Raw genomic sequence first — 22,756 nt, 5'->3', positions numbered from 1 at the left:
CCGTGTCGAGTCCGGCGCCTGGAAGCTCCCGCACCCGGCCGTGTCGAGCTAACTTTGCTTCAACGCCGGAGATACGTGTATTGCAAGGCGGCGAACAAAGAAGACTCTTGGCCCTTGACCTGGACCCCGTCCGGGGGCTCAGGGCGCACGCACGCTGTCAGGGGGTCGGGGGCACCGGCCTCGTGCCCCTCGTGGCACATGCGCCATGCCATTCGCTTCCAGGGCCGCCCTTCCTCTTTACCGCAGGCCGTCTGCCTCCTGGTACACTCAGGGGGATGGTCCGCGTCACCGCGCTTTCTGATGGGTCCACTTCCGTCGCCGCGCCGGCATCCTGGGACGTCGCTCCCGCTCTGACGTCAGCTCGTGACGGGCCGCGTCGGCACCGCTCACCATTCGCGTGGGCAAGCCGCCTTCACTCTCAGCATCGCGCTCGGCTGACGCAAGGCCAGTGAGGAGTTCGGCACGGTATGATCCATCAGTTCATTTCGCCCCGTCTGGCACTAGGGAATGAGGAAGCCACTTTAATCTGAATTCCTCTGTGGGCTCCCGCCTGGGCCCCATCCCCACTCACACAGTAGGGTCTCTCTCTTCTCAGCTCACTATCACCAATTCATGTCTCTGTCTCTCACGTCCTCCTGTTCTTCTCATGTCTCCACCCCTCTTCAGTTAGTTCCATTCCCAACTCCAACTGTCTCGAGCTCCACCAATGGGGAACTTCAGTTTGATCAGGGTTAGTGGAGTCCATGGGCGCTAGCTGCTTTCAGCTTCTCTCGCAGACCTCAGTGGGGAACAAGGAACCTGGCTCCTTAGAGTGATTCATTCTCTTCAAGCTGGGCAATCAAGCTGCTTGGTATCTTCCAATGCAAAGCCCTCTCTCTCTGTACAGCTCTACAACATTCCTCCTTAAGGAGATGGTTATTAGGTCATCTCCACGCTGTTCCCAAAGGTCACAGACTCCAGGCCTGTGCTCTCTCCACCACAATGGTCCCTGGGGGAACCCCTTCAGTGTAACAGCCCTTCTTGGGGGCCACTCTCTTCGATTAAAAGCTGTAGGCTCCTCTGCCTCCTGGCCCCACCTCTGAGCCTGCCAGCACTCCTGTCTCTCTTGCTAATCCACCTTATTACTTGCTCCCCAGTCACTACGTGCAGGGATGTGCTGTCCATGGGGTATTGCAAATAGATCCCAGCCGCTCCGACCAGTTTGTCAGAGGCCACAGACAAAATACCTCTGGAACTCCATATTGGAGCCATCAGGGACTCTGATGGCAACGCTGATGGTCTCTCACGCCACAGTGCTCTCGTCTCGAGTTAGTCCAACCCTTGGTTGTTGAGCACAGGGGGGGGATATGTGATTACGCATGGCAGAGGGGCAACTAAGAGTGTTAGCAGGGGCCTTATTCCCTGCCAAGGGAGGTAGGTTGCTTTAGATTAACTCGAACCGCTAGTGGCATTAGGCACCTGATCCGAGTTAGGCACCTGACTCCAGTCATGGGATATAAACCCCTCTGCCTTCGTCAGACAGGGGGTGGTAGTTGAAGGCGAAAGGTTGCGGATTGGAGCAAAGTTGCAGATTGGCAGATAGAGACGAGTTTGTCCAGAGAGAGAAGTAGAAGAGGGTTTGGAGGAGTTGCCTCGCGGTGATGGATGGTTCAAGCCCCAACATGAAACCCTACGCGTCAAGTCTGGCACCAGGCTGTGTATAGACAAGTGAGAGGCGGGAACGCCTTCCACACGCTGTAACTGGGTATGATGGAGGGAAGTCCCAGGGGACAGTAACCCGAAGCTAGGGTGCGACGTCTGGTTCACCACAACCCAGGGCCCCTGGTTGGACCTGGAAGAGTAGAGGGCGGGCCCAGTCCCTCCCTTAATCAGCACTTCCTTCTCCATCCAAGGACACTAGGGACGTGCTATTAAGGAAACTGAGATTCCAGAGGCAAGCTATTATCGCCCTGTAATCTAAGGGACGCCCAGAGAAGAGGAAAGCGCGAGACCAGAGAACCTAAGTACCGGCAATTTTGGCCAGCAATATATATAAGAGTCTCTTTGGAAAACAAGAGCTTAAAGCATTATAGCGGCCCGGCTCATGTACTCTTCAACCTGCGGGAGTCAAATGCAAGGCTTTGCCAGTTGCATGGAGAGCATTTAAGTGCTAACTGCGGAGATAACGATCAAAATGCCAAGAATGTGTCTTACTACTTTGGCAGCGGTGCACCAGGGTTTGTATATTTTCTGGTGATTTCCTGGTTCTTTTGTTGTTTTTCAGAGTTTTACATATGCAGATATGATTTACTTGGAAACCATTTAAAAAATACCATGACTTTTAAAACTAAATCCTATACTAAAGAGTTGGTATACTTACTTATATTAAGCCATCGAACAGAGGAGGTTTTATTGATTATGGTTCTATATAAAGCATTCATAAACTATGATGTCTCTCTAAGGTAATGGAGTGAACTTTAATGGAGGTTCGTGGTTTAAAATAATTACCAACGCGCAAAAACATTAACAAGTTAACTTCAAAAGACTCGCTAATAGGGTTCCAAACTCAGCTTCTCTGTGCAGGCACATAATTGGAAAAAGTATTTAAAAAGTCCATACTTGTTACCCCATTGCACACAATTTGTAATGACATCTTCTGTTGTGCTAGCTCGATATCACTGCCACCCATTTTATGTGCCTACTGGAGTGTAATGGTAGCATTTTGCACAATAGGGCTACCAATGAGGATGATGGGTGCATAATTTTGCCGAGGCCTCACTGAAGCATGGATACAGACTAATAACAAAATTGGAACTGCTATGCACTCATTGCTCCCATTTCACATCATCTTCTTATTTTAATTTACTTTTACATGCTTGCTATGGTCACAGAATTGCTTCCTTGTGTTTTGCTTAGTTTGCAAATTGAAGATACTGGTTGTCCACTCTGACGGTGTCTACCGTGCTACGACCGTAGGCTTGTATCACAGAGCGGCCTGCTCGACCGCTTGCAACTATTCCCCATCATGAACATGTCTAATTTTAGGGACTCTCTTTGGCTATACCAGACGTTCTCTTTATATTGACTATACTCCTGGAAGACTCTGTCTTTCACTTGCTTCAACTATATTTAAGTCCCTCCCCCCCCTGCAATAGTACATCAGAATTAAAGGGCACAAGGTCTGGTTCGGTTCTTTCTTAGCGAGTCATTTGTATATTTCATGATGCTGGTGTATTACTTGTGTGACAAGTAATATCAACGCAAGGAGTGAATGAACTCGATAAAGAACGATGAGTCTTCTGAGGGTGCATCACAAATCACATTGGGGGAATTACCATTGCTACTATAGATCCTCCCAAGAGATAGTGCTTGGAGTGTGGGCTACAGTCCGGGCGCGCTCGGGATCTGATCTGGCTACTCTGATAGAGACCTCTTTAATGTCTTTTAATGAAGTTACATACTAATTGGAATTGTTGCTGATTGATGAAAGACTTTTACTTCCCAGATATAGACTGGAGGACAAGTGTAGTTAGTAACAATAGGGCTCAGCATTCTCCTTCCTGATGCTGAATGCAGGGATAGATTTTCTTCTCACCAAAATACTGCTCATTCCAGGGCCTCTCCCCGGATCGCTGACGGACGCGTTCCTCCTGCCCTGGAACCACCGCCTGCTTTATGCCTTCCCTCCGTTTCCCTTGGTGCACAGGGTCCTGCTCAAGCTCCGCAGGACAGGGCGCATCTTATCTTGATCGCGCCTGCGTGGCCCAGGCAACCCTGGTACACCACGCTCCTGGATCTGTCGGTAGCCGCTCCGATTCCCCTCCCCTGTGTCCCAGACCTGATCACACAGGACCACGGGAGACTTCGTCACCAGAGACCTGCGATCCCTCCACCTCACGGCGTGGCTCCTGCATGGCTGAACGCTGACGAGTTGCGCTGTTCCAATTCGGTGCAGCGCATCCTCCTTAGTAGCAGGAAGCCTTCCACCCGCCGGACGTATGTGGCCAAATGGACGCGCTTCACGGCCTGGTGCGCATCGCACGATGCTTCTCCTTACAGGCGTCAATCCCGACAATCCTCGACTACCTCTGGCACCTTAAGCAGGAGGGCCTGGCGACTTCCTCCCTTAAGGTGCACCTGGCAGCGATATCCACCTTCCATCCGGGAGAGGGTGGTTACTCGGTGTTTTCTCACCCAGTAGTCTCTCGCTTCATGAAGGGCCTGGAGCGTACTTATCCCCCCGCTCGTCACCCAGCCCCCTCCTGGGACCTGAACTTGGTCCTAAACAGGCTTATGTTACCGCCCTTTGAGCCGCTTGCGACTTGTTCGCTTCTCTACCTTTCGTGGAAGACGGTGTTCTTGGTGGCGATCACCTCAGCACGCAGGGTCTCGGAGATCAGAGCCCTCACTGTAGACCCTCCGTACACTGTCTTCCATAAAGACAAGGTACAACTGCGACCTCATCCGGCATTCCTCCCTAAGGTGGTGTCTGCCTTCCATACTAGCCAGGACATCTTTCTCCCGGTTTTCTTCCCGAAGCCTCATGCTTCTCGGCGGGAACAGCAGCTACACACCTTGGATGTGCGCAGAGCGCTAGCTTTCTATGTGGAAAGGACCAAGCCCTTCCGGAAGTCTCCGCAGCTCTTGTGGCCGTTGCGGAGCGGATGAAAGGTCTACCAGTCTCCTCCCAGAGGATTTCCTCTTGGGTCACGGCCTGTATTCGCAGTGCTACGCGCTAGCTCATGTTCCCCTCGGACGCCTTACAGCGCATTCCACCAGGGCGCAAGCTTCCTCAGCGGCCTTCCTGGCGCACGTGCCCATCCAAGAGATTTGCCGTGCTGCGACCTGGTCATCGGTCCATACTTTCGCCTCGCACTATGCGTTGGTACAACAGTCTCGAGACGACGCAGCTTTGGAGTGGCGTACTCCAGGCTGCCACGTCTCACTCCGACCCCTCCGCCTAGGTAAGGCTTGGGAATCACCTAACTGGAATGGATATGAGCAATCACTCGAAGAAGAAAACAAGGTTACTCACCTTTGTAACTGTTGTTCTTCGAGATGTGTTGCTCATATCCATTCCACACACCCACCCTCCTTCCCCACTGTCGGAGTAGCCGGCAAGAAGGAACTGAAGGGTGGCCGGGTCGGCTGGGGTATTTAGCGGCGCCATGGTGGCGCCACTCCAGGGGGCGCCCAGCCGACCCGCTGAGTGTTGCTAGGGTAAAAGTTTCTCCGACGGCTGTGCACGCGGCGCGCACACACCTAAATGTAATGGATATGAGCAACACATCTCGAAGAACAACAGTTACAAAGGTGAGTAACCTTGTTGTAAGGACCCTGAATTTCTCATTTCCAATCAGTCTATCAATATTTATTGTCAATTGATATCTGCAGGCTGCAAGAAAAAGCTGCTGACACGATTGAAGCACTCCAGAAAGCTGGCATTAAAGTTTGGGTTCTGACTGGAGACAAAATGGAGACTGCTGCTGCCACGTGCTATGCCTGCAAACTCTTCAGAAGAAACACACAGCTACTTGAGCTAACCACAAAGAAAATTGAGGAACAGAGTTTACATGATGTATTGTTTGACCTAAGCAAAACTGTCCTAAAGCACAGTGGCAGCTTAACCAGGGACAACTTCTCCGGGTATGTAGAAAGTTCAGCTTTCAAGCCAAGAAAAGAATTGGTGGGCATTTCACAATTAATTAAATGCTTGTTAGAACAGCAATGGCAGCAATATACTGTAGTTTAATTTACGTTGCCAGAGTGTGGATTACTCTATAGCAACTAATAGCTCGTGTAGGCTTGTTACGTGCAAAAAATCTTTACGCTCTTCATCCTCTGGCTTGTCATATGACTTGCATTATTTTAAGCATTCCACTGCTAAAAATAGACCATGGACAAAGATCATGGTTATGAAAAACATATTTTTATTTTTAAAAGATACTATGAACCAGAGAATATTGAGTTATGCTTATTGAGTGATTAAATGGCAGCTGCAGATGATCTGAGGAAAAGTGGTTGATTTCATCAGTTTGGCATGGAGGGAGAGGATGGTTAGAAAGAAAAATGAGATTTGGAATCAGAAAATAGGTGTAAATGTCTGCATAAAACTTCAAAAGGTTAAAACTAAAATTTTTTTTGTCTGAAAATTTGGGGGGAAAATCAGTTTCTGGGTTTTTTGGACTTAGTAGTATGTGTGTTTGCTTTGTTCTTTTTGTTAATATGAAAACAAATAGCAATTTTACCCTAGTGATAAGTTTGCAATAAAGGGACAGCATCAGTTAGCAAGCATTATGTTTTGGCAGAGTATTGCACAGATGTAGGTCTTGTTGCTTGGAGTTGATGGTCAGTGGTTTTCCCTGGCTCTCATTTCCTAGATATTAATTCTCTCTCTGTCTCTCTTGCCAAGAGTTTGGGCATGTTCAGTTACGTATGTCTTTTTAAGCTTGTATTGCAAAGGTCCATTAGACGAAGACCTTTGCGATGAATATGAATCAAATACATTATTTTTTTATTTTATTTTAGTTGTAGGAATTCTGTATGTGTAAGACTAGAATGAATATATTTTATTGTCCATTCAAGCTCATTGTCAGCTCTTAATAAATAGGGTGCCTCATTTTCTAGTTAATTCTGACTTAATGGTGTGCTACTTTAATGCTGCTGCTGTTTTCAAGGTGTCACTTGTAGCAAGGTGCTACACCTGTGAGGGAAATTTTTAATATGTCAAAAATATATTATTATCATGGGGTAGTTAGTCTATTTTTGTCAAAAATAAACAAAAGGTTGTGTGTTGGCAGTGGAGACAGAAGGTGGTGTTGGGGGAAAAAAACTATTATAAATGTAAATGTTTACAGAGTTTTGAAAACCGCTGCGTTTCTTTTTCCATATTTGTTGTAAACATTCCCCTGCAGTGTTGGAAATCCAAACACAATAGCATTATACTAGTGCATGGAAGTCAAAGCATAAATGAAACGGAATCAATCTAGTTTCATTGTCCTAGCTAGGTGGTGAAATGCAAAAGTAAATAAGCAGAATGAGTCAAAAGTAAACTAGAATTTAAAAATATTTTGCTAGGAACAGCATAGAAGGATTTTCACTTCAAATATATTTACCTTGGTAATGTCCCTTTGAATGTTGCTTTTTGGTAAATAAATTTCTCGCCTTCTCTTTCCAAATCAGAACTCTCTGTGTATATGTGTGTGTATGTGTGTGTATATATATATATATATACAATGTGTGTGTACATGTATATTTTTTTTTTACAGTAGCTCTTCACTTGCATTTTCTTCCTCAACAGGCTTTCAACTGATATGCAAGATTATGGTTTAATTATTGATGGAGCAGCATTATCGTTAATAATGAAACCTAGAGAAGATGGGAGCTCTGATAACTATAGAGAGCGCTTTCTTGAAATTTGCAGGAACTGCAGTGCAGTGTTATGCTGTCGAATGGCACCTTTGCAGAAAGCACAGGTTTGTGTTTCATGATCAATTACTTGTTAACTACGCATCTATGTAAATATTGAAAGTCATTACTGTTTCTGACATATTATGGTAATTTAAAATGTTGTCTTTCACTTTTCTATCCTATAAAATGGAAGCAAAAAAATTAGAAAGAATGAGAGGAGAATTTTTGCTAGAAAGCAATTAGGTAATGGCACATTAAAAGAGAACCCTGCTGTGCACTTGATTTTGATTTATGTATATGATTAACTTTTATGGTTGATACATACTGGTAAATGAAACGTGTTTAATGAACTAATTGCTTCATCTTCTATTCATACTACATGATACTATTGGAAGAATGAGTTACCTATAATTGTGGGGTGTTAGTTCTTGTTTATTAAATACTAATAAAATCCAGATAGAATAGATAGATAGATGTTGTAAACTGTTTGTTTGAAGTACTGTCTGACTCCTGTTTTCTCATTGATATTAACATAAACATATACATTTGCTGTAGATATTCCCAGATTAAAAACTCTTTTACCCGGAGTTCAGTTTGTAAACAATATTAATAACTCCAGGGGAGGAAATTTTTAAAGTATGTTAATATTTAAGACATAAAACAGGGGAACATAAATATCTTGAATCCCCATATTTTTGTTTTAGTGCTCATGTACAGTACATATCACATTCATTTAGTTTAACTAATGTATTTAGTCACTCTTCTTTTCATCCTGGGGAAGTTTGTGTAAGTATTTAGTTTGAATATCAGTTTATTAAAATTATAATGCTTGCTAGTTAAAGTGGATGGATCTGTTCTCTCGTATTTGGTCTTCTATATTCAGAAAGACATACAGGACCCTATTATCCTTTGTTCATCGCCAAGTTTGATATTCATTTTGACAGTCATGGAATAGATCATGAGATTAATATTCAAGAAAACTAGTCTCCTTGAGCAATAAAAAAAGAAAAGCAACTTTACTGGCTTTGGAAGCATTTGAAAAAGTAAAAACTTATTTTTTAGTATTTTACTGAAAATGCTAACTCTTTTTCAGATCGTAAAATTGATTAAATTATCAAAGGAACACCCTATCACATTAGCAATTGGTGATGGAGCAAATGATGTCAGTATGATTCTAGAAGCACACGTTGGTATAGGTAAGTATGCAGTCTAGATTTTAATTTAAAAGGAAATAACAAATATATTTTTTTAAAAAAGAGGTTGTTTCAAAGAATTAATTACCCATTTTCTTAAATAAGGTTTATATTTTATACACTCCAGCTAATTATAAGACATAGTGAAATCTAATAATAATAATTTAACATCACTGCATGCCCTGCAACTTTTCCAGTCTTGTTTGTATGCTTTAAATAGTTTGGTAGCTTTCTGAACAGCTTCTAACAACTCTTTCTTCTAGGAATCACTGGAAAAGAAGGCCGTCAAGCTGCAAGAAATAGTGACTATGCAATACCTAAATTTAAACATTTGAAAAAAATGTTGCTTGTTCATGGGCATTTTTATTATGTTAGAATATCAGAGCTTGTGCAATACTTCTTTTATAAGGTAGGATAGCATTATGTAATCTGCGACTATGCATATAGTATTAACTAACTATATATAATAGGTATCCTCAACTGTAGAAAATACTGTTGACTGCTAGATACAAATCTCCAGGTGGATTTGCTCATTGTACTCCTGGGGGAATTCTGTGCCACTGCACATGTGCAGAATTTATGTCCCCTGCATATTTCTTTGCTTCCCCGCAGAAAAATGACTTTTTCTGATGGGGAAGCAAAGGGAAGCCACATGCGGTCATGCGACCCTCTCCAGCAGTGTTTCTGGTGCCCAGGACAGCCAGCAGAGAGGTAAATCACTGTGGGGCAAGAGGCGGGACTGGGGAAGACCAAATGGGTGGCTCCTACCCTGCACTGGATTCAAGTGCTAGTCCTGGCTGGGCTGGGGAGAACAGGACTTCCTCTTCCCCTGCATGGCATCCGGGGCCGGGTCAGACCAACTCACAGATTTCTCTCCTGGCTGCAGGATGTGCTGCAAACTCCTCCTCCTCCCACCACTACCCCGCTTTCTCCACCCATCACTTCTAAGCTGCAAGGGGAGGGATCTCTGTACAGGGAGCTGCTCCCCCATCCACCCAACCCCCATGTATCCAGACCCTCCCACCGAGCCTCCACACACTCAGAACCCCCACTGATGAGCCCCACTCCTCCTGCACCTGGACGACCCTGATGAGCCATCTGGATCTTCACCCCACCAAGCCCCAACCAGTTGTACCTGGATCCTCACCTAACTGAGCCCCACTCCACCAGCATTTGTACCCTCACACCCAGATGACACCCTGCCCCACTGAGTCCCAACCACCATCACCTGGACCCCCTGCAGAATCCCATTACCATTGTACCCATATCCCGCCCCCATAAACCCCTGTGCATCCAGATCTCGCCCCCCCCCCGCATCCGAATCCCCCACGGAGCCACCCACACACAGAACCCTCTCAACCCATACCTGGATTCCCCCACATTAAGGCCCTCCACTCTTGGATCCTGCCTTGCTGAGCCTACCTGCCCACCCATACCTGGTGTACCTGGCATGGAGGGGCAGGGCCCTAGGATGTTTCTGGGGCAGGCTGTGTCAGGATTGGATGCAGCCTCACCGCTGAGTCTGTGCCCCAGGCAGGGGAGGCTGCAGAGTGATCTCCCACGTAAGTGCAGCCAGTGGTCTGTGCGCCCCAGTGCCGTGCTGGGGCATCCACATTTATTTGTCAAATAAAATTCACAAAATTTTGCAGAATTTTAATTATTTTGACACAGAATTTTTAATTTTTTGGTGCAGAATGCTCTCAGGAGTATCATTGTCACCAACTCTGAGGCAGGACAGCTTTTATTTGTATGCAGTATGTGATCGTTAATATGGTTAAAAATAAAATTTTCATTTTGTCTTTAATCTTTATTCCTTTATGTATTCCAGCAGCTCCCTCCTCCCCTGCCCCCCACACACCCAAGTTCTAGACTCCATCTACAGTGCCTTTTAAATCAAGTCTGAGGAACAGTGGTTTAAAAGTTAATGTAATTGTAACTTAAATCAGTTTCTAAGTTCAGTTGACCAATGTGGATGGAGAAACCCATTTTACTATTTATGTTCATACTGACTGGCCACAGTATATCAGAAACTAGTTTACCTGAATCCCATTGTTGATATGACCTACATTCCTCTTTTGTGCCTACCCACTCCTGGGTAGCATCTCATTTCTCTCCAACTTGACAGAGTAGTTATAATTTTTATTTCAAAATTGTGTTCATCTGTGCTAATGTAAAATGAGAATGTGAATGCCCTATTTCTATAAATCTATCACAGCCTTTTCTGTATTCTGTGTACAGTACAATTAGTATTATATGATATTATAATATACATGGTTATAATAATGCGTGATACATGTTATTGATTGTGCATCACTTGATAACTCTTACTTTGTCTTCCAGAATGTCTGCTTCATTTTTCCTCAGTTTTTATACCAGTTCTTCTGTGGGTTTTCACAACAGGTAAGTCAGGCATTTTAATTTTTCTGCTTATTGTAAAACCTTCTCTTTGGCCTTTTTTAACTAAAAGCATTGGGATGCTGTATAATCTTACTGGACCTGGTAGGCTGAAAAAGCAATTAGTTTAGCTTACAGCTCTCTCTGCAGAAGGCTATTACCTTTGGTTAGTGTGGCTTTCAAAAGCTCTCATGACTGTTACTGAAATGAATTTGACGAATTATCAGAAAAGCCACATTATTTTCTGAATCAGAGACTTAATGGAAAAGACAAAACTGAGAGTTAGCTGTGGAAAGCAAAATCTCCATGGAAAACATGCAGTTCAATCTTTCCATTGACTTTTTGCTCACAGAGCATAGATAGAAGAAAATCTAAAAGGTGTGGGTATGAACAAACAGTTTGTCATTTGAGGCAGGTGTGAAAGTGCAGAAGGCAGCTGGCCTGATCTGGGGCTCTCTCAGATTGAGCATGCAGATGCCCATACCATGGAAACAGGGGCGACTGTAGGCATTTTGCCATTTCAAGCACGGCAGCCTGCCTGCCACCCTCGCGGCGACCGGCAGAGCACCCCCAGTGGCTTGCCGTCCCAAGCACGCGCTTGGCGTGCTGGTGCCTGGAGCCGCCCCTGCATGGAAATCAGGGATGGGAGAAGGGAAAATAAACACACTCCAAAAGAAAAAAGGAAAGGCATTCTTGGGGGAGGGCCAGATCCTCTTTCTTTTAAGTTCTTCTTTCTTTGCTCTTCCTCAGCTGTTCTCAGCTATCTAAGTTGTATGGAAGGCTCCTTGTCACTCCTCCCATGAAGTGAGGGAGATGAAAACAAATTCAGGAACTTGGAAGAAAAGGGGACCGACTGGACCTTTTCCAAAGATTTTCACAGTAAAGCTCCAATGAGTTTAAAAAATTGAGTGTGAAACTATTTTCAATTTTAGAGATGCACTGAAACCTAGCATTTTGTGAAGCACTCTCTGGCTAATACTAGATGTTAAAGCATGTGTTGATGAACTTTGGCTGCAAAATTTGCCACTCTTTTTCATGAAAAATAACACTACTTTAAAAAAAGAAAAAAGAGAGAAGTCTTTGTAGTAAGGATTTTCATTACACGTGTTTCAGGGCATAGGCTGATCATGAGGCATGGTCTGGAAAAACCCTCACTTTACAGGGATAAGGAATAGGTTTGTTAATGATGATAAATATTATGTACCTAGAATAAGACTCAGAACAGGGAGAAGGGGAGAAAAAAACTGGTTTATGCCCAGTCCCTTGTGCTGTCAATTTGCTGATTTGATCCCCCTATTCAAGCTGTTCTCTAGAGCTGCTTTAGCTTAAACATACTAAGTATAGCCCCACAAGTGACCACTAAGTCATCTGAGGATTACTGGACTGTAGCAACACTCCAGCCATTACACCTGAACTCTACCTTACACTGGGTGGGTGAAAAGGGAGTGGAGTGGAGCTGGCTATGCCTGACAGAGATTTCCCCCACCAGGGGAATCAGTTGCCCAGCTAGGGCAGCTTTACAGCCCCTTTGCACAGCTGAAACATTGTGAGGGGCCACGAACTATTGTCAAGTCAAATTTTGATTGACTTGTTTACCCAGAGGAACCTGGGTGAAAACTTATCCTGTCTCAAAAACAGTCATCCAAGGATGCTGTGTGGAATTTGTCTTCATTTTAAGGAATGTGCTTTTGTGTCTCTAAACAAGACGACATTCTCCCATTAAATCAAGCATAGTATGGTGTATTGCGTTTGAAAATATAACTGGTTAATATAACTTTTTTTTTTTTCCATCTTCAGCCTTTATATGATACTGCGTATCTAACACTATACAATATCAGCTTCACATCTCTTCCTATCCTCTTGTACAGTTTAATGGAACAACATGTCAGTACAGAGATGCTCAAGAGAGAACCTTCACTGTACAGGTAAAGATAATCATTTAACTCAAAATGTTTGGCTATCCATTTGTAAACAGTCTTTTTTGGAATGTTCCTCTAAAATACCATTAGTGATTCAGTACTTCCATTGTGTGTGATATAAGAAGTGCAACATCCTCTAGCAATTAGATGCACTGCACCTGAGATGGTACTTCTGGAAATAGTTTGGAAATGACCAGATGTATATAGCATACTATGGCTGTCAATTTAATTGCAGTTAACTCATGCAATTATCTCAAAAAATTAATCATGATTGATCACAGTTTTAATTGCACAGTTAGAATACCAACTAAAATTTATTAAATATTCTAGATATGTTCTACCTTTTCAAATATATTGATTTCAGTTACTACACAAAGTATACACTGCTCACTTTATATTATTTTTTATTACAAATATTTGCACTGTAAAAATGATAAACAAAAGAAACAGTATTTTTCAATTCACCTCATGTAATATTGTAATGCAATCTCTTTATTGTGAAAGTGCAACTTACAAATGTAGATTTTTTTTTTTGTTACGTAACTGCACTCAAAAACAAAACTGTAAAACTTTAGTGCATAGAAATCTACTCAGTCCTACTTCTCATTCAGCCAATCGCTAAGACAAACAAGTTTGTTTACATTTACGGGAGATAATGCTGCCCACTTCTTATTTATAATGTCACCAGAAAGTGAGAATGGGTGTTCACATAGCACTTCTATAGCCAGGATTGCAAGATATGTACGTGCCAGATATGCTAAACTTTCGTATGCCCCCTTATGCTTCGGCCACCATTCCAGAGGACCTGCTTCCATGCTGATGATGCTCATTAAAGAAATGCATTAATTAAATTTGGGATTGAACTCCTTGCGGGAGAATTATATGTCTCCTGTTCCGTTTTACCTGCATTCTGCCACATATTTCATATTATAGTAGTCTTGGATGATGACTCAGCACATGTTCATTTTAAGAACACTTTCACTGAAGATTTTACAAAATGCAAAGAAGGTACCAATGTGAGATTTCTAAAAATAACTACAGAACTCGACCCAAGGTTTAAGAATCTGAAGTGCTTTCCAAAATCTGAGAGGGATGAGGTGTGGAGCATGCTTGCAGAAGTCTTAAAAGAGCAGCACTCTAATGCAGAAACTACAGAACCCAAACCACCAAAAAAGAAAATCAAACTTTTGCGGGTGGCATTTGACTCTGATGATGAAAATGAACATGTGTTGGTCCACACTACTTTGGATTGTTATCGAGCAGAACCTGTCATCAGCATGGACACATGTCCTCTAGAATGGTGGTTGAAGCATGAAGAGAGTCTTTAGTGCATCTGTTACGTAAATACCTTGCAACTCCAGCTACAACAGTGCCATGTGAACACCTGTTCTCACTTTCAGACAACATTGTGAATAAGAAGTGGGCAGCATTATCTCCTGCAAATATAAACAAATTTGTTTGAGCGATTGAGCAAGAAGTAGGACTGAGTGGACTTGTAGGCTCTAAAGTTTTACATTGTTTTATTTTTGAAAGCAGTTATTTTTTGTACATAATTCTACATTTGTAAGTTCAGTTGTCATGATAAAGAGATTGCACTACTGTACTTGTATTAGGTGAATTGAAAAATACCATATTTTGTTTTTTTGTACAGTGCAAATGTTTTTAATAAAATCAAATATAAAGTGAGCACTTACACTTAGTATTCTGTGTTATAATTGAAATCAATATATTTGAAAATGTGGAAAACATCCAAAAGTATTTAAATAAATGGTATTCTATTGTTTAACACTGTGATTAATTGTGATGAATATTTTTAATCACATGACAATCTATATATATACATTTTTTCAATATCTGTATAAACTCTATAGATCATGTACAATCTTAGACAAAAGTTCAGAATTATAGTAGAAAATTATTGCCCTACAGAGTGAAAAAATGTATTCATTTAGTATTGTTTAATGCCTCCATCTGTGGAGGACAGCAGATTTCTAGAAACAAAACACACTATATAGCTATGTCTAATATTTTTCTTTTGAGGGGAAAGAGAGATTGAAAGCTGTAGTTTCTCCCTCCTTTTTCCTTAAATCTTTTCTTTGCTGGATCTAATTCCATCAGAGTTCCTTGCTTCTTGCAGGGGTGAGTGATGTTGGTATAGTCAAAGGTATCTTTTACGCAGCAACATGTTTTTCAAAATAGACACCATGTGAAGAAGTTTCTTTGAAGTCACATAAGCATATTGTTGCTGCTTGTTAATACCTCAAGCCTGCTTGCAATCTGCCATAGTGTTTCCCTGAAACATCCATCAGTTTTACATGTCCCAAGATACTTTTGCATGGGAAACCAAAATAGTCAACGGCATAATGTTGACTAACTTGCAGGTCAATAATGCTAAAACTATTTTAGATTACTCTTTGCTGCCAGTTGGATGACTGTCTCTGCCAATAAACTGCATTTGGCAGTCCACATTAGGATGAGTGCCTGGTTTGGATAGCTGTAGCTGCAAAACCAGTGCCTTATTTTTAGAGTAATCATAGATGCCCAAAGCATAAACTTGAAAAGTGTGATATGACTCCAGGTATTTATTTCACAGTTGGTGAACTCTTAGATCCTAAGGGCAATATTACATACTGCTTTGAAAACTCATTTTTATTACACCTTACAATTTAAAAAAATATATTTTAAAAATGCTCATTTTGGAGAGTGACATTTTTGTTTGGCTTTTGAGAGCATAGCATATTTAATGCCCACTGATCTTCTGAACTTATTTTGTCAGTCAATAGCACAAAATTATTGTAGGCCACATGAGACATGATGCTATTTTAGCCATTTATAGTGATGGATTCTTTTGAACAAAGTGCTGTTCAATGAATGGGGTAATTTACTCACAATGAAAAATAATTTAAGACAGTCCTCAGCCCAGTTTTTTTAAAAAGGTATTTGTGTGAAAATATTGATTGATATCATCAGTGTTGGAAAGGAAGACCGTATACAAGTGCTTTTGTTTCCAAATACTGTTTACATATTTATAATTCACATTTTTCATTTTAGTTTTGCTCTGACCCATTTTATGATAGGCAATGTCCCAATTTTCCATGTATGAGAATTAAACCAGTACCATTCAGATTCATATGTACTGTGGAAAGTTTACTATAGCCAAACACTTTTGTCCAGCAAACAATCAATCACATTTTCTAAAGGAAAGCATTTTAGTAATACTCTTTATGTTAATATACTCTTTGATTCTGGTAAGCGTGACTCCACCTATGTTGTTAACATTCCATATCGTAGTAATAAGTTTGTCTTGTGCTCTTTTTGTTTACAAAGAGCACCGCCTGGAAAAGAAAGCAAAGTCTCCAGAGACCTCTAGTGTTTCAATTTATTACATATCTTTTAGGTCCCTTCCTTGAAGAGATTGAAATCTAACGAGGACTGGTACAGTACAAATACAGAATTTACTATCAGATTGGGAACTGGTAGAATTATAGTCAATGAGTAGTGGAGAAGGCTAGACAAAAGTCGTAGATCTTATGGAAAGACATGAATGTGGATCTGGTAGACACTTGTCACCTGGGAAATGTTTAATTGTTCCAAATACAATATTTTAAATATTTCTTCTCATAAAATAATTTGTTGAGTTCATATTTCTTGGATCTTTTTAGCATGCCAGTCTGAGTGCATATGTCTTGTTTTATTCAGGGATATTGCCAAGAATGCTCTTCTGCGCTGGCGTGTATTTATTTATTGGACGTTCTTGGGACTGTTTGATGCTGTGGTATTTTTTTTTGGTGCCTATTTCTTGTTTGACAACACAACTGTGACCAGCAATGGACAGGTTAGTATTTAGTTTGATCAAAGTTAGACTTGGGAAATGAAGAAATTGTAACTTTTAAAATCCCACATGTTCAATTATCATTTACAGAGGCGTAATTCATTAAAAATAACCAACTATTGTCATAAAGACTTCCTGTAGAGAGAACTGTTTTATGGGTGGCAGCGAGATAGGAGTGATATGTAACACTGTGTTTAACAGAAACAGAATTATTTAGCTAAAATACTATGTATCAGTAATCAGCATGTGGCTGCATACTACTTTGAGGTTCGGGGTGTGGGGGAGGGAGTTTATAACCTGAACTCCAAATATCCGGTAAGAATTTACATTATAACTTTGTTATTTCATAATTAACACCTGCAGCATCAATATATTGATAATTTGACTCATTTAATTCATTTGTGCATATTTTAAAAACATAGTCACTTGGATAGCCTTGTGATGATGGGCACCATGCAAGAGCCTAAATAGAACAGACTAGAATTACATGTTTAACATTTATATATTTTACATCATTTAAGACATTCTGTTTCTACTTATGGTACAGTGACATGAATATAAATTTTTAAGGGCCTTTTGCATTTTAGTTATTTACACATTAACATTTGTTGGTCTATTTTATTTGTGTCTTGCTTTTTTTTTTTTTTCTTTTTTGCTACTTGCTTCTCTTCCTAACCTCAGCTAATGACAACTAACACCCATATGGTAAGACTATTCTGGTTTTGTCATGGTGTGCATTTCCTCTTTCCCTGTTCTTGAACTAAAGAACAGTTAAAATATTTCCTACAAATATTTTCATAACTTCTGTCCTTTTATAGAAATATTAGCAGTTGCTGCCTTTTTAGTTTCTTTAAAAATTGTTGCGGCCAGGAAGTTGTATTAGAAAGACCATAATTTTTTGACAATATTAATGTTCTGCTTTCCTTTGCATTTTGTTGTGTTTTCATCAGTGCTTCCCACTCATTTCTTTTGTCTTATTGAAAATCTCTACTCTAGGCGATTTTATAATATCTGACATTTCCACAACTTTAGAAAAGATGCACTGAATTACTGTGAGAATACAACAGTGTAATTTTTTTACCCAATTTTAAGTGAAACATATCTGTCCAGAAATATCAGGTGTAATTCTGTGTTTACTAGAGAAGTAATATTTGAGTAGAATGTATATTGTGACATCATGGAATGTAATAAACTAAACCACTGTGTGAGAAAAGACAGAAATCTTCTTTTTAAGTTTGCCTGTACATTGAAAGAATTACCTTTGGGCAGTGCAGTATGCTACAGTAGTTCTGTTTCTCCTGTAATTATGTTTTCAATCAATCTGATATTGAAAACTCTATATAGTTTCAATTTTTGGTAATCATAAAATTGTCTCTTTCACAGCTGTGGGAGTCGCATAGCCCCTTGTTGTTGTCAGATGCATTGATTCAGAGTCCATCTTTAATCTTTTAGTTGAGTCTTCTTGTGTAGATCAACCAGATTGTTTTTAACCATGTTTCCAAATCACATTAAAGCCTCATCCCAAAATGTTCAAAGTTGGGTGCTTAAGGTTAGGTACCTATATTAATGTTTAGGTACCTAAATAAGTAGCCTAATGACAGAGGTGCTGAGTTCCATTTGAAGTCAAAATTTAAGGGAAGTTCAGCACCTTTTGAAACTCTGACCTTTTATTTCAGTGTTCAGCATGGATTTTGGGTGCCTGAAAATGTTGGCTGTCAGGGATAAGTTATCACCTGAAACGTGGACACCAGCATCAACTCTAAACAATGACTGAGTATCCAGTATGTGCTAAGTGCCTCACAAAAGAAAGCTTTGAATGGCTTACAATATCTATTCAGTATCTCACAGCAAGTCAGAGTCAAAAACAAGTGAAGGGGTGAGGAGAGACAAGTGTGACAGTCTCATGAAGCTACACTAGATGATCTACCTTAGGTTCCAAGTTGTTAAAACGGACAACTTCTAGGTTATTGCATCAAGAGGGTATTTTTTTTTCCAGCTTTTCACCTCAGATCTCCACTGCTGCCAAGGCTAGTAAAAATGCGAGGCAAGGTAATGTCCTTTACTGTAGTGAAAAACTCCAATGTGACCGGCCAGAGTATGACGTGACATTCAGCTTAAAAATAAATCAGAAACCCAAAGCATCTAACTTTATTTAGAAATCTCATTGAAGGTCCACTACAATCTCTAAAGTGATATACTATTAGAATTTTGGGTGATCTTTATCAACCATCATCTTTAATTTCTCTTGGCCAGCGGACCACAAAATGGCTGGCCCAGAGCAATTGCCTGACAAGCAAAATTCAGGTGTCCAAGATCTGTCAATAATAATAGTAGTCAATTTACTACAGCAGTTCCTAGATGTCCCAACTGAATTGTGGACCCCATTGTGTTAGGCACTGTACAAACACAGAGTAGGGATGTTCCCCAAAGAGTTTGCAATCTAAACAGAGAAGGCCAAGAGTAAGGAAAGGAATGCAACATAGAAGCAGAGTGATCACAGATGGTAAATGCCATATAACTTTCACAGTGTCTTTTGTGTGTGCTTGATTTGGTGTTTTGTTGTAGGATTTTTTTAAATTGTATTATTGGAGTCAGAAAAGTGGGAAAAAGGCAGGAGGGAGACTGGGTTAATAGGAGCAAGGGTGTGGGAAAACCAAAAAAGGGAAATAGGGACATTGAAAGAAAAGAGGAGAAGAAGAGATGGGAGAGGTAGAAGGGAAAGTTGGAAAGGATCATGGAGGACAGGGACAATGAGATCAGAAGCAGAATGAAAGTGAGGGCCAAGAGGGTAGGAGCATATCATAGCAAATCAGCAAACAAAACACAATACTCAGAATTTCAAGTAAAACATTCACCATCTGGGTTTGCTTTTACTGGGAATCTGGACTTGCCATCCCATAAAGTCTTCTAATTACTTGAAGATCTAATTGCTGGAAGAAAGTCAGCATGTGTTGGCATGACCCCCAAGTGCTGGCTTTCAGAGTCCAGCCTAGCCTCTCTAATCAAGAAGTGAACTGAATTTTTCGGAAGTGGCACACACAATAGTACAGCCATGACCATGGCTATATCAAAATCAAGTTGATCACCAAAACAAAACCTCAGTAAATCAAAATCCTTCAGGTTGTACAGGTAAGAAGATTAAATGCATAAAATCTGACTAGTGAATGAAAAGTTTCTCACAGGTTTATATAAAGAAATTAGATGAATGTGAAAGTCCTGATTATGGAGGAACAATAACTTTAATATTTCAGTCATTCATTAGTTTAATATTTCTTGCACACAGATAAATTTGGGTGAACTGTTGAAATGTATTGAATGTAAAAATACCAAGGAGTTAAAAATACAGTGATCTTCATTTCAATGGAATTAACTTAAGCTAAATGAGAAATCAACACTGTGGGATAATATATGGTTGAAGGTATCCTTTGTAACTGAGATTCAGAATTTGATATTGGTATGATGAAGTTTGAGTCCTGGTCTATGTAAAATGAGTTGACGGTGTCTGTCTACTTTCTTGTGGAGAGGTGTCCACATCACAGAAACTACTAGCGCAGTTGGCACTGAGGCACCCTTGCTGGAAGCTTCAGTGGAGGCACAAAGGATCACCATGTGAAAAAGCGAAGCTGTCATCCCTGGAGGTGACACCATGTGTTGTCAACCCTTCAGATCAATACTAAGTCAAACTGAGTGAGCTTTCACAACTTCATATGTTCTATTCTTTATGCAACATCAATCTCTAAGGATAGTAATTTACACTTTTCATCAACGCTAATAATAATTTCTGCGGAGAGCCTACCAGTCTGGAGTAAATGTGGTGAAGGTCAAGACCTGGGCAACTCCACACCTTTCTCTTCAACATGTAGTTGAGGAGATCCACCAGATCAAAGTATGGCTGGGAGAAAAGACACTTTCTACCTGACTCTGTGCTGCTGCTAGTCTCTGCTCTGGTACCTCTCATGTGTAACAGGTTGCCTGCCTGATATCTGCTCAGGAAGTTGCCCAGAATCTTGTGGTGTCTTTCTTCCCATTTGGATGAAAATCCAATGAAGTATAAGGGGCTGGCCAAGCCAGGCCTGTTCCAGTCACTGTAACACTCCATGCACAGTTTCAGTCCTCCAGTTACCACTAAAGCTGTAGGAGTACTACTGCAATAGTTCTTGTCTCATTGTGAAGTAAAGATGACGGGGACTGGTGAGGGGCATGTTGCTGGTAGAGAGGACTTTGCTGGGCACCAAAAGCCTAGCAACCAACTCAGGAGAAGAGCTACAAACAAACAATGTAGCGAGATGCAGCCCAGATTCCAAATTGGTGGTTTCTTTCACAGGAAATCAATTTAAAAGACGCACCAAAATCTCTGTTAAACAAAATAGAAAACCTGGGATATTTTATCATAATACATGTTGTTCAGTCTATTAAAGTACATTATTTCAAGATTTATTTACCATAACTATAATTTCTGATAGTAGCTCAGATACCATGGTGAGGGGCGATCTTATGAAAACCTAGAGATAAATAACTGAGTAGTGAATATGCATAATACTATGGATTTGACAGACTATTAATAATAATCATATTATGTTACAGTAGTATGTAGAGGCCCAAGTGAGATTGGGGTTTCGTTGTACTAGATAAAAAACTTACTCATAAATTCTGCAAGGTAGAGACTTCCTAATTCAAAAGGTCTTTTTTTTTCTCTCGATGTAAAAGCCAAGCTTATTTTGGTTGGTTGGTGTTGGTTTAGTTTGGTTTTAAAGCTCTATGTTAAAGTTGGTATCTGAAATAAATGATTTATAGTATGTCTGAAGTTTACTTAAGTAACACCTAATCTCTATTACAAATACTAGTAATTGGAAAATATACATGCCGGTTCTGTGTCTTGTTTTAATAAGGTAGAAGTCATATTTATCAATTGCAATACAATTCTATCCTAGTATAAAATAGCACATTTTTCATAAATCTTGGAAATGGAATGAAATGGAAAGAAATTGTAGCTCATTTTAATCTTTGCATGTCTGCCCTTCCCTCATGCAACCAACCAGCAGCCTCTGGTGCAGCATGCTGGAAATCTACTGTCACTTCATTTGAATAAGAAACTTAAGCTCATCTGCTCCTGAGCTGTATTCTCTCTCTTACTGAGTAAGCAGCAGCTCGTCCCTTGTGTTTTGTCTGTGTTCGTCTCTCAGGTCCCCTTCACATCATTTTCCAGTTCTCTTCTCTGTGCCATCTATCTGAAGAATCTCAAGAGCATGAGATACTTCAGATATTGCATCATTATCACAGCTTTTAAAATGGATATATGTGTAGGTGTTAAAAGGTATGATGTTGGTATCCTGAACCATAAATATTGTATGCTACATAAAGCAATGTTCATTTAGGGTAGTTGAGGTGATTTTATTTCAAGGTGCATGTAGTGAGGAATCAAAGGAAAAAATCTAGTATCAACTACCCAAAGGTATTATTTAAAAAAAAAAAATCAGTGAAGTTTATACATACCTACGTTTCCATGATGGATATCCCATTCTTACTTGTCCTGTTACCAGCCTGATGCATTCATCAGTCTCCATGAAGACATGCGAGTCCAAGAACTAGAGAGGAGAGAGGTCAGAAAGATGGCAGTTGAGAAGACTCTGAAGATAGCATCAGTGCTTTCATGGGAAACAGTACAGTGATACACTAACTGTGCTGCAGTTTTTCTTTACACAAAGAAAAGTACCAATGAGCTTCTGGGCTGAGTGTTCTGATTATGTGTATTTTGCTTGTGTGCTGTCTGAAATGTGTGCATGAGCAAAATAAACTGATATCCAAATAGTTTGTCCTAGATGGATCATGATACAATGAAGTACATTACCTATAATGACTTTTGACCGTTTTTTATAGATGTTTGGAAACTGGACCTTTGGAACACTGGTGTTTACTGTGCTAGTATTTACAGTTACATTGAAGGTAAGATATTCTATATTAATATTTCATCTACTGAGACTCTTTGGGATCCCCATCAATAACTACAGTTATCCCCTATCCTGTTTACT

General features: G+C 40.7%; 1 protein-coding gene across 3 annotated transcripts in view; it reads left to right on the top strand.

Annotated features, from left to right (window-relative positions):
- Window positions 1–22,756, top strand: part of ATP11A (ATPase phospholipid transporting 11A) — a 277,946-nt gene that overhangs the window by 235,583 nt on the left and 19,607 nt on the right. For all 3 annotated transcript variants that reach the window (XM_032791846.2, XM_075061482.1, XM_075061483.1), the window contains exons 19-26: window positions 5,374–5,625; window positions 7,280–7,454; window positions 8,483–8,585; window positions 8,846–8,991; window positions 10,923–10,982; window positions 12,774–12,901; window positions 16,595–16,730; window positions 22,605–22,670. In XM_032791846.2, the coding sequence (XP_032647737.1) occupies window positions 5,374–5,625; window positions 7,280–7,454; window positions 8,483–8,585; window positions 8,846–8,991; window positions 10,923–10,982; window positions 12,774–12,901; window positions 16,595–16,730; window positions 22,605–22,670 (1,066 nt within the window). The remainder of the gene's footprint in view (window positions 1–5,373; window positions 5,626–7,279; window positions 7,455–8,482; window positions 8,586–8,845; window positions 8,992–10,922; window positions 10,983–12,773; window positions 12,902–16,594; window positions 16,731–22,604; window positions 22,671–22,756) is intronic.

This window comes from Chelonoidis abingdonii, chromosome 1 (assembly GCF_003597395.2).
Source record: "Chelonoidis abingdonii isolate Lonesome George chromosome 1, CheloAbing_2.0, whole genome shotgun sequence".
In the NCBI taxonomy this organism is placed as follows: Eukaryota; Metazoa; Chordata; order Testudines; family Testudinidae; genus Chelonoidis; species Chelonoidis abingdonii.
This window is presented reverse-complemented; position numbering and strand designations above follow the sequence as displayed.